At 34.7% G+C, this 13,352-nt stretch overlaps 1 protein-coding gene across 1 annotated transcript in view; it reads right to left on the bottom strand.

Moving 5' to 3' along the window:
* Positions 1–209: 209 nt before the first annotated feature.
* Positions 210–13,352, bottom strand: part of LOC107725085 (target of rapamycin complex 2 subunit MAPKAP1-like) — a 35,464-nt gene continuing 22,321 nt past the window's right edge. Inside the window, exons 7-11 of the mRNA XM_016534227.1 lie at positions 7,062–7,169; positions 6,681–6,821; positions 5,142–5,279; positions 1,757–1,854; positions 210–1,670 (exon numbers count right to left, since the gene is read on the bottom strand). Of these exons, the coding sequence (XP_016389713.1) occupies positions 1,548–1,670; positions 1,757–1,854; positions 5,142–5,279; positions 6,681–6,821; positions 7,062–7,169 (608 nt within the window). The 3' untranslated portion in view covers positions 210–1,547. The remainder of the gene's footprint in view (positions 1,671–1,756; positions 1,855–5,141; positions 5,280–6,680; positions 6,822–7,061; positions 7,170–13,352) is intronic.

The raw sequence follows: 13,352 nt of genomic DNA on the forward strand, positions 1-13,352 counted from the left end.
CTCATCTGCCGGCTTGAATGAGCTTCACGTCGCAATGCATTCTGGGATTGCCTTATCTGTGAAAGATGCATGCAATGCTGCATTAGAATTTGTCCAAAAGAAGCCATCTTAAAATTAAACACAATTATGCTGCCTACCTTATACCTACCTTAAGACAAAATGATGAAAACCCAACAAAATGACACCAGGACAAATGTATCGTAGTTCAATCTTTAATTAAAAAATCTACGTATATACAGTATACATGTACTGTAGCAAATATTGATTCCATAGGCCACATGATAACACCCCCCCCCACCCGGAATATTATAAATAAAGTTTTATTTGAAATGTCTATTAAGCCGTTATCCCCGTCACGGGAAAACACGCGCTCTCTTTGTCCATTCGTCAGCGCTGAACTGAGTATCAGTCATCGCTCTCCGGCTTTGACAGACGTAAAAAAACGAAACGAAACAAAACAAAACAAGATCAGTCAAGAAAACATGGCAGTCGGAAACCTGAGTCAGAACAGTTTTGGATAGAACGAACACCCTGAATCCAGTTTAACAACAGCAGCGTTTGAAGTTGAGTTATAAAGCGAAAGTTTCAGGTTGAGACGGCAGAACGAGCCAACGGACACGGATGAAATGAACCTAGCGTAATAATGTTATCTTTAACATCTAGAAAGAAATGTGGCAAAGACGGTCATACATTCCCATTGCAGCCCGAGAGGACAGTCAGAATAAACCAAAACCGTTGATAAGAGATAGACGGCGATTGGTTCGTTATTATATATATATATATATATATATATATACAATCCAAAGATACAATGCAGAGGGGAAAAACACATCACAGTAAAAAGTAGTTATTAATTTCATATTTGATCATTAAAAATCTGTCATTCCATAACCTATTAACCTCCTCTGGTGGTAAAAAGAGTTTCCCAACTTAACCAGCGGACGTTTAAAATCTCGAAGAACGCATTCGTCCTATTGATTTTTAGCAGGCACTGAAGTACTATGGCCAAAGAGGGTTTGTCATCAGACCCTGAATGCGTTTGCTATTTACATTTTCGTAAAAAAAAAATTGCGATCCCTTTACGTGTCAGTGTCCGATTCGGTTTAAGTTAACGTCTTTGATACATACGGGAACAGCTAATACGGTTCGCTTGCTCTTTCTGGCTTGTAAGGTTCCGACTGCGTTCGTTTGGTGCGCGTTTATGTACAGTTGGTTTGTAGGCAGTGGAAGTAAGTCTTTGACGCAAACAGCAGCAAGTTCTCGGTCCTTGGCATTCAGAGTCCAGCCGATGGTTTTGTCTGGTCTGGGCGATGGCTGTGGCTTCAAACGTTAATATAATTGTTCAATTAGATTGTTGGTTGGTTTTGCAAGTACATTCGAGTGACAGCAGAGAGCATTAGTGCTCTGATATGATTAAGGACCGTCAGTCCAGGAAAGGCCGACCATGAGAGGCTGATTTTCTCCATCCGTGTTTCCCGTCTATCTCTCTACCTCTGTTCACACAGGCCATTCGGTTCGGAGTCTGCTGATCGCTTTGGCCGCCAGCTCTACTGGCCCGACTTTTTGTCCTTCTGGAAACTGAAGCTCGTGCGACGGTTCAGTTTGCGTTGTTTCTGGGCGAAGTAATCCGCCCTCGATGTGCTGGCACGGGACTCCAGAATGTAGTTCACCTGGCAGAGGAAGAGGAAATGACACACTTCCTGTGAATGTGTTTGAATTTATACCTAAAAAAGCAGTAAAAAACTATAAATCCTACCTTGAGCACAATCTCATTGACAGTAGCAGCATCACTCTCGAAGTACAGGGCTTTGTAATCGTGATTGCTTAGATATGTGAGCTTAAATACTGCATGACCTACAAAGAAACCATAAAGATCTTAAAGTTACATTCAGCAAAAAAAAAATTACCACCATGGTTCAACATACATGTGCATGTGAGCTAATACTATTTGTTACATTAAAAAAAGTAAAAAAAAAAAAAAAGTATTATTATTAACAGAAATCCTTATGCTACAATTGTAATCATTTTTATTAACCAGAGTTTTGACAAAATATTTTTAGAAACTGTCCATTATTTTGGAATCTGTTTTCAGTCATTCAGCCCAACAAGAAAAATACAGTCTAATCAAAAGCTTCTGGCAATTTACACTGAATAGCAGGTGCCAAGTGAATTTTAAATGTAATAACCATAAACATTTTTTATCTTGATAATGAAGTTAAATAATTTAGTTAAATAATGATAAACTGATCATTGCATAAATAAAATAAATAAATAAATAAATACATAAAGAATGAGAGATCTTATGTTTGCACCAAGAAAGCCTAAAACACCCCTGACAATAAAATAACCCAGGGCTATCAAAAATATTTGATATATATATATATATTATATATATGATTATATATACACACTGTTCAAAAGTTTAGGGTCAGTAACATGTTTTAATGTTTTGAAAAAAAGTCTCTTATGCTAATCAAGGCTGCATTTATTTGAGCATAAATACAATAAAAACAGAAATATTGTGAAATATTACAATTTTAAAAAACTGTTTGCTATTTTAATATTTTAAAATGTGATTTATTCCTGTGATGCGAAGCTGAATTTTCAGCATCATTACTCCAGTCTTCAGTGTCACATGATCCTTCAGAAATCATTCTAATATCCTGATTTGCTGCTTAAGACACATTTTTGATTATTATCAATGTTGAAATCAGTTGTGTTGCTTCATATTTTTATGGAAATCGTGAACCTTTTTTAGGATTCTTTGATAATAAAATATGACTGTTTCAAACATAATTAACCTCAAATATGAACTCTGGCATCTTTGAATTTGAACACACAGGACACATAAAAATAAATGGCCCTGCTCCAGAAACAAACGCTCAGTGACTGAGAGACTGGAGCATTTCCAGGCGTAGTCGGAGCATCGGTGTGCGCCGCAGCGCCTCTGAGCAGACTTCAGCAATCTGTCTGCACTTCATCAATCACCGTTAGCAGCACGCGTCTGGGAGAGCTGCGCTCGTGTCCCTGTCATATCCGTTAAGAAGAGATGTCTGCATCACTTACACCAATGCAAACCTTACAGAAAGGCTGCGTAAATAGATTTTGTTTTCAGTAACGGAGTTCCCTGTAAGTGTAATGTAATATAAATCCCTTGGTGAGTTTGCAGTGCTACACTATATCTGTCAGTCGCCAGTGATGTGGGACATCAAAAGAGTTTCTACATAAACCAGAGACGTTTTATCTGAGGAGGCTAGAGAGGCAGTGCCTATTACTTTACTGTAAGTATACAATAAGTCGAAAAATATTTTTATTCCATTATTAATAATAATAAAAAAAAAAAAACATAAACCACTGGTCAAAAAATATTTTTTTAAAGGATGCATTACATTGATTAAAAGGGACGTATTTCTATTTCAAATAAATGCTGTTCTGTTGAACAATGTTCATCGATGTATCCTGAAAAACTGTTTTCAACACTAATCATAACAAGAATTTTTTAAGCTGCAAATCAGCATATTAGAATGATTTCTGAAGGATCATGTGACACTGAAGCAGGGTTATTATAGTTAACTAATACTAAAACTAGGGGTGCTCCGATCAGGATTTTTGAGGCCGATCACCGATAGCAGTATCTGCCGATACGATCACCGATACCGATCTTTTTAAAGTCTTCTTTTTATCATGTAGGGTGGAGGGGGGCATTTTTTAGATATTTTTCAAAAATATATATTTATCTCACCTAAATGTTTGATCATGCACTGCATTTTTGTTTTTACAATCGTGCAATTGTTGCACAATAGCTTACACACAGCGCAAGCCTGATTTTGTGAGCTGTATGTGAGATGGCCTTTTAGACCAGGTTCACACACACTCCGTTTGCAGTGTGCATGCAGTCCATGTGTGGTACGTAAGCGATGCAGAAGCAGCATGTGCTCACTGTGCTTTCACACAGGAGTCTGCTACTGATCCGTGACTGTTTACTACAAACACAACACTTATCCATTATTTTGATTTCAAATCCAAACATTGCTACTGAAAATGCTTTTTTAGCATTGTGATTCTTTTTTTTACACAGTGCAGTAGCTAATACAATCTTTTATAGACATGTTTAAACGCAATAAATATAAGAAACACATTATTCAATGCTTTAGACTTTAATAATATGCATTTATGGTGTAATTACTAAATTTTCGTGTCGATCCATGTTCATATTTACTGCAAACAATGCACTGTTACTTAAATTCAGCGCTTGCAGCGCAGCAATAGACTCGGTGTGGAAACGATCTCTGCTCTGCTGCAGATGACCCGGTCCTGGAACGCACTGCCGGACCGCAACAGTGTGCAGTGTGAACGCTTTATTAATCCGTTAACATGAGTGCGGAAAAAATACACACCACATACAGGTGCATCTCAATAAATTAGAATGTTGTGGAAAAGTTCATTTATTTCAGTAATTCAACTCAAATTGTGAAACTCGTGTATTAAATAAATTCAATGCACACAGACTGAAGTAGTTTAAGTCTTTGGTTCTTTAAATTGTGATGATTTTGGCTCACATTTAACAAAAACCCACCAAGGCAAGAATTAAAAAGAAATGCAATTTATAAACTTTAGTGACGATGTGACACTGCCTCGATTGTGCAAGTGACAATTCCTGTGTCAACTGTGCAGTGTGCAGCTCGCTTATAGTGCAGACGCGATTTGATTTGAAGCCATTTGCGCATTTTGAGAGAAAGAGAGACAAAAATACACACAAAAAAACCTTAAAACTTTAACCAAAATGAAAATGAAAACAAATAAACAAATAAAAACTAACTCAAAATTTAAACAAAAATTATAATAGCACTACAAATGAAGACTGGCATAATGGCTGCAGGAAATTCAGCTTTGCCAGCACAGGAATAAATTAAATTTTAAGATATATTTTAAAAGAAAACAGTTATTTTGACTTGTAATAATATTTCACAATATTAGTGTTTTTACTGTATTTTTGATCAAATAAATACAGCCTTGGTGAACAGAACAGACTTCTTTCAAAAACATTAAAAAAACATATTGATCTCAAAGCTTTGAACGGTAGTGTATATAAATAAATAAGGATTTCATGCATATTTCACAAAAGTACGAGCAGAACTGACTTGGACTCTTCTCCTCCACAAGGTCACAGGCACACAGCAGATCCGAGTCGATGGAGATTGGCTTCTGTCGGATCCAGAACTTTGTGCTTGTCTTCTGATTTGTGACAGGATCTATCTCCACCTTTTCACCAGAAATTCCTGGAAAAGTGAGAAGGTTTTATCTTAAAAATCCCTTACAGATAAATCTCAACTGTCAGTTTTTATCAAAAGAGTTTACATAAAAACGTCGTCCAGGTTTTAAAGATGAACAGGTGTGTGGGTTTATTTTCCCTGTTATTTAAATATGAAAGGAGAACCGACCGAGACTGACACTGATTCTGTAGCAAACGCTGTGAGAGAGAGGGGTCTGGAATATTATTACAGGTCTATCTCAGAAGCACACACACAGTCTATCCATAATGGATGTGACAGCTGTCAATCATTCACGTGACTTAAAAAAAAAAAATTGCATGCAAACATCAGTGTGCCAGAAAAAAATTCCAGTCTGTCAATCGCAGTGAAATTCCTAAAGAGATTCCCTGGCTCACACAGGCTTCCTGCGCCTGGAGCGCTGCTGTAATTGGGATGGAGCTGTGACTGGAGCAACTGTCAAGTGTGCTGGAATATTTTTTTTGTGTTTTCACAAAACAGTACTGTGTTTGATCTGAGGAACATATAATTTATTTAACTAATACTATATAATACTTGTTAATACTATACAATAATAATATTTACTATACATTAATGTGACTGAAAGAAAATTTTAATGGCATGTTAAAATTTTATTGTTTTTTAATTTGCATTTTTATTTTATTTTATTATTTTACAGCAGTGGCATACTTTCCTAAACCATACTTTTAGAATAATAATACGACACAATTACATACTATTATTATATGCTTCTACACTATACAGTATTATGCCATTTCCTACTACTAACACTACAGTAAAGTACTCTATTTTGTCTCACTGAATCTGAAGAGACAACTCTTGTATTGAATCTGAATGTTGGTCTGTTTTGGCAGAAGTAGAGCCAGATATTTCATCAATGTAAAATACAGAGATCTGGAAACAGTACCTAGCTGCACGTCTGTGGTGAAGCGGAGCTTGTGGATCATGCTGATCTTGAAGGACTTGTAGTGGTCGCCTGGAGCGCTGCTGTAATTGGGATGGAGCTGTGACTGGAGCAACTGTCAAGTGTGCTGGAATATTTTTTTTGTGTTTTCACAAAACAGTACTGTGTTTGATCTGAGGACCATCTGCCAAACCTTTGTTCATGAGTTGAATCGTGCGCTTTGAGAGGTGGAGAAACTGAGAAGTCAGGAGAAGTAAGCAAGAACTGGAGAGACTTTCTCAAGGAATTTCTCATTGTTAGACTTCCGTATAGTATTTTGTGCCAAACTAAACTATACCATATAATACAATAATATATATAAAATTGTACATATACATGTATATTACAAAAATACATAAATATATATAATATATAAATGATATACTTTTCTGTATTCCAATAGTATAATATAAATTATTACTATTTATATAACTATAAAACAGTACCTAGCTGCACGTCTGTGGTGAAGCGGAGCTTGTGGATCATGCTGATCTTGAAGGACTTGTAGTGGTGGCTGCTCAACATGTCCTGTACCGTAGTGATGTCTATAGGTGGGTCCTCCTCTGAGCTCTCCTCGCCTCGAGAACCTGCAGATGAAGACGGGACGGGGTGGAGAAAAGGATGTGTGCATTCAGTGTGCATTTGTGCACTTTACATTTAATGTTGCTGCTGTTTTGCAACAACAAAGGTGATCAATAAAGTTAATCAATATATCAAAATAAAGGAAAATCTCTTCCTGTAATGTTGTAAAAATGTTTATGAATGTGAAATGTTCAAAGATCGCGTGTTGCAATGGCAGGAACATCAGAAATGTCATCAAAACTCACTGTTTTCTCGGACCAAGCAGAACTCCATGGTTCCCTGGCTCTCCAGCGTACTGTCCAAATCCACCGCCACATTCGGTTCGGTTTGCTTCTCCAGACGATACATGGGACCTGAAACGAATCATACAAGCGCTTGATTTGAGCTGTTAAGAGTCTGGTTTATTTGACTGCATTTGCACTCGGCTCACATGATCTACAAAATGCATTCCACTGCACTGGTCGAGCTCAAAAATCATTAAAAGCATAATAATATTCAAAGAGCATGTGTTCATGCCATTAAGCCTTAGCATTTACTTGTTGCAGATACATGAGTAAACCACACATACAACTTCATTGTTATGCATTTTATCAATCATCAAACTATGCAAACTCTCTAAACAAATCATGCCTATATGACCCCTAAGATTTTGACATTCTAATGAGAAATGATTCTAAAAACAATCTTAATGTTACAAACAAAAATATAAATAATACAGATAAAATTACAATAAATAGATAACATATCTTTCTATTGCACTGTACTTGCTGCAATCGATCTAGACTGATCGACAAACAAATTAATCTTTTGAACCAGTTCTTTTATTGACTCCTTTTCAATCTTTTATTGAGTTTATTGAATCAAATAAACTCACAGCTATCTGCCTGAATAAAAAGGATTTACATTTGCATTTATTTATCAAATCAGCATATTAGAATGATTTCTGAAGGATCATGACACTGAAGACTGGAACAATGATGCTGAAAATTCAGTTTTGCATCACAGGAATAAATTACATTTGAACATATGTTCAAATAGATAATTATTTTAAATTGCAACAATATTTGAAGAGTTCAGATGCAAAAGCCTTTAAGTGCCATCTGAAATTTTCATCTAAAATGAGCATTTTTCTCAGGCTCCTATGTTTATGGTCAGTTATTTTACTTCAATATCAATGAAAACAACCTATTCATTGCCATTAAAGTTAAATTACTGAACCTACACATAGGAGCCTGATAAAAAAACAAAAATGCTCATTTTAGAAGAAAATTTCAAACAGCACTTCATTTCACAATATTACAGTTTTCACTATATTTTTGATCAAATAAATGCAGCCTTGGTGATTTTTCAACAGTAGTATTGTTTTTTCTTTCTTTCTCATAACATGAATCATCTCTACTATACTGACCTCGTATGTACTTTGAACCTCTGAACAGTTTAATACTCTCATATTGAGAGAAAGCAGCCATCATAAATGACTTCAGGATGACCAGAGCCGTTCAAAAACAATCTGTTCGAGATAATGTGCTGGGATTTACAGCTTTAGGCTTCTCTTTATAACATCGCTTGATTAATATTGCTCAGTGCAAACAATCTAATTTGACTTTTTATTGTACAATCAGATGATATCTACCCATCTAAGACCTAAAGACTGGTCTTCACAGACCTTTCTCTCTCATTTGGAGAGGTTTGTAAAGATAATTCAATAACTACTGCCTTGCAGGAACAATTGATGGCTATAAAACCAAAAGAATGTCAGAAGCAGGGAAAATGACCAGAGGCAGGATCAAGTCTTTCCCTCGTTTTTTCTCCAGAAAAGAAGGGAAAAAACCAATAGAGAGAAGCTGCCAATCTAAATGGGGCAAACACTAAGGGCAATATTTACCCTTTTGCAAATACCGCGGTTTTCCAAAATGTCACCAGAGCCTCGGAAAGCTTACGACCTCTATGGAGAAAGAAATATGTTCATGACAGCCTCCAGCAGCACAATGCGAGATGCATCAGAACACAAATGAAGCCAGCGAGTGAATCAATTCTATACAACAGTTCTGAGCCTGCCGTGTAGGAATCAGACTAGTCGAGTGTATGGAAGAAGGAGAGAGCGCCACTCTGAATCTACGGGAGAAAACTTGAAAACTGAAGAGCAGGAGACTGTGACTAATTCAGAAACACACCATCTGACACAGCACACCTCTCACCGACAAGACACATGATATCAAATCATATTTAATATTTAGAGTTTACGAATCCCTTGTCACAAGTATGAACAATATTAATAATGAAGCATGATTTTACATCCCTAAAAATATATTTAGAAATTATTTACATTTGTATTATTAATTTATAATTATTTATTTATTTATTCTTAATTCAAAATATATTTTTATTTCTAATTTAGACAATAGGGTGTGTATATTGCTGCATTTATTTATTTATTTACAATATATAATCAGGGTTTCTACACATTTTCCATTTTAAAATGTTTTCCAGGTTCAAATTTCCAGACTTCTTTGTAGATTTTTCAAAAAATATTTCCTAGTGAAAAAAACAAATGTTTAAGGACGTAATGATAAATTTTTTAGAATTCTTTAATGAAGACTACTGCATTTATTTGACATCTTTTGTAACATTATAAATGTATTTACTGCCACTTTTGATAAATTTAATGCATCTTTGCTGAACTAAAGTATTAATTTCTTCAAAACAAAAAAAAATCTTACTGATCCAAAATTCTGAATGGTTGTGTATATAGCAATAATCATATATAATAAATGCATTTTTATAGAACTAAAAAGATGTGCGGTCACAGGTGTGTGTGTGTATATGAAAGACTTCAGCGATCAGATCTCAGAGCCGTTTTATGATGAATCTTTAATAACCGGAGACCAGACGTACCGTGTGGAGCTACAAATCCAATCATTTTCTGTGCATGTGTGTCATTAAAATATCGAGCCAAGTACTAAATAAAACGGCTGATACTAAATCCACACAAATACAGCAACTGCTGAAAATGTTCATCTTTGTATAATGTCTCAATGCATTCGCCCTAAGCACATAAAGCATAACAGTCACGGTCTGAGCTCATCTGTAGTTCACACGCAGGCACACCGACCCCAAACCACAGCCATCGCCGCCTCTCAAATGTCACCAACATTTACCCTGATAAGACCCACAGGATGCATTCAATCGCGCTTATCTCCCCCAACAGACCCACCGAGCTTCACAAACCCTGAGCCGCTCATAAAACTAGTCATATTTTACAGTGCGCACGCTTTCTAGTGTCCACACGTCCTACCGTTATATATTCGCTCAATTCAACTGAAAATCAAAGCAATACAATTTTTTTCAATTATTCGACTAATTTTTAAATATCAGTACATGCATTTAAATGCTATTTTAAAAAAATCTAAATGAATAAGCATTAAATAAACAAAATTAAATTAATAACAATAAGTAAATAAATAAATAGGCATTTTTTAAATTTAACATTTAATCCCTGTTAATATGCTTTAATTATATTTTAATATTAATTATACTTTTCATTTATATTCTGAATATATATATATATGGCTAATATACTTAAATAGATTTTTTTTTAAAATAAATATATAATTTATATATGTGTATATGTATGTGTGTGTGTTTAATCAATGTTTATAAGGGTTAATTAGATTTTAATTTATATTTATATTATATTATATATAATCTATTTACTTTTTTCATTTTAATCATACATTATATATTATATTATAATTTATTTTATTAACTTTTTTCCCAACTATTAGTATTGTAATTAAAAACTGTCTAAAACTAATACAATAAACAAACATGTAATTTATAATGTAATATTGCACACACATATGAAATATATACATCAAATATTTAATTTCACACAGCATTTAAAAGAAAAAAGGTTTACGTTAGTTTCTTGTTCAGACTAGAAAAGACTAAACTAATACATAAAGGAAAAACAATTGCTCAAAAAAGAGAAAGAAAATGGCCAAAGAGTGAACGGCTGGTGCAGAAGAGAGTGGACAGAAGATTGGATCGGTCTCTTGTCTCCAGCGGGTAAATAAACAATCAATACTCATCTAAATGCAGATGAGAGCGCGGCCCGACTGGACCAACTACACCATCACATCCACTCAAGATGTCTTCTGAGACACCATCTCAGACTAAAAGTGAAACAATCACCTGCAAGATGGGATGCTGGACCGGGACGGGGCAATGGCTCACTGCCCGCGGGGCAATTCTGTAGGTTTATTTCCCATTAAATTCCCTCTGAGGGCTCTCTTGGGCTGCTGTCAAATCAATCCGTCTCTGATGAGGCTGTGCATCAAACACAAGTACTCTCAAACCACTGAAACTAAAGATGCTATTATAACTGAGTGTGCTCGTACTTTTAAGAGCAAGCAGATATTTCTCTTTCTCTTTTTGAGGCATGTCTAAGATGTCACAAATCCGAAAAGAGAAACACTGGGTTTGTTTGTTTGCCCCAGAGACTGAGCCGCATGAGAGGACTGAGCTGGCTATTCCTCTGATACCTTTAAAAAGACAAAGAAACACGGATCTCACAGAGTCGGAGCATTTATTTTTCTCTTATACTCCCCATCTTTGTTGTTTCTGGAAAAGCTGTCAAAATACTTGCATGGTTTTTGCAGAAAGAGATGCCAATAGATTGCGTTTTACAACCCAAAATAGCTTCCGAAATAAGCCCACGTTAGACTATTTGTGAATTTCAAAGCGCTAAATGGTTTGAAGAGAAAGCAAAAGTCACTGTGATGGATTATCTTTAAAATTACTACAAACAGTTCAGTTGTACTAAAATAGCACATATTGTTGTAATGTGTGAGGAAAGTAACAGAAATATTGAGACTTGACGATAAAAAAAAGCATATTTAAAATAACATCTACAAATCGAACATAAGAACTTTACAACACGGCTTAATATATCATTTTTAAATATGTTAAAATAGTTCAAAATATGACAAAACATGACAAAACCTGCATAAACGAGGGAATTTTAAAAGTATGATTTCTAGACTTGGAAAAGTCATGGAAAATAATAATATAATATAATATTTTATATTAATTAACATAATATAATAATTAACATGATATAATTTAATATATAATATAATAATTATAATAATTTAAATAAATTGAAATAAAAATAATTAATAAATAAAAAATAAAATGCTTTATTTACTACAAATAAAAAATATATATATATATAAAAAATGTAGAAAATTTTTTTTGTAAAAATAAATTATTATTAAATAAATAATTTGAATGTAATTTATACAATACAATAAAACAATTAAACATTAAATTATAATAATTTGAACAAGTAATATACAGTATAACAAAATTATTAAACATTGAAAATATTTACTATTATTTAAACTATAACTAATTTAAATAATATTTAAATATTAGTGCTGTTCTTAAGCCTTTTGAATGTGCCACTGTTTTTATGAGCGGGCAGGAATATGTAACAGTCTCCTCATTGCCTCCACTTGTGAAAGGGCTGATAAAGTCTACTGAAGGTGCTGCCTTTGATTCAACTCCAGTCAAGTCATTCCAAGCCACAGCAGTTGAGCAGCTTCAAAACAGATGGAAGAAACTCTTTGAACAAGTTCATAATCCTGTGATTCTCTCCTCTGCTCTGGACCCAAGGTTCAGTAGACTGAAGTTTCTGTCACCTGAGCAAATGATAACTGTGCAGGCTAAAGTGCAAGCTGAAGCACTTGCAGCAAGAAAGGAGATGGAGCAGCAGCAAACAACCACCTCAGCCATGAGAACAGAAGCTAAACCTTCAAAATCTTTGCTTGATTCACTCCTTGAGTCTGGAGGCAGCAGTGAGGAAGAGAGCAGAGAGGAGAAAGCTGAGGAGGACCTCAACACTCAAATAAGAAATGAAGTCCTGGCTTACTTTGTTGAGAGGCCACTAGCCAAGGAAGAAAATCCTTTGGATTGGTGGAGAGATAATAAAGATAAATACCCCACCTTGGCCAAATTAGCGAAATCCTACTTGTGTATCCCAAGCACCTCAACGCCATCTGAGCGTCTTTTCTCTGCTGCAGGGTACATAGCTTGCAAAAAAAGAGCCAGCCTCAACCCAGAGCATGTGGACATGCTGACATTTTTGCATTCCAATTCTAAATTTTGGAAAAGTGAATAAGAAACATGTTCATATGAACAACTTTGAAAAGTGACAGTTTTCCTGTTCTTCTGCATTCTACCTTATTCTACAGTAACATTCATTGTTTATTATTTATAATTTTGATATTCTAACAAATTCTGCTGCTAATATCTTATTGCCAGCATGTTTATGTCCTAATTTCATAATGTGAATTTTATGAGTACAACTCGGTACTTGTTTTGCTTTTGTTTATTTATATTTTAGATATTTAAAGCAGTTTTACTGTTCAAATTCAAAAGCTGGGCAAACTTTTGTGTTTTATTTAAGGTTTAAAATGTCAAAATTAAAGATAGTTAAACTCAATATGTGTCTTTTGCATTTTTTTAAGTAC

Source organism: Sinocyclocheilus rhinocerous, unplaced genomic scaffold (genome assembly GCF_001515625.1).
Source record: "Sinocyclocheilus rhinocerous isolate Xijiao unplaced genomic scaffold, SAMN03320098_v1.1 scaffold1295, whole genome shotgun sequence".
Classification (NCBI taxonomy): Eukaryota; Metazoa; Chordata; class Actinopteri; order Cypriniformes; family Cyprinidae; genus Sinocyclocheilus; species Sinocyclocheilus rhinocerous.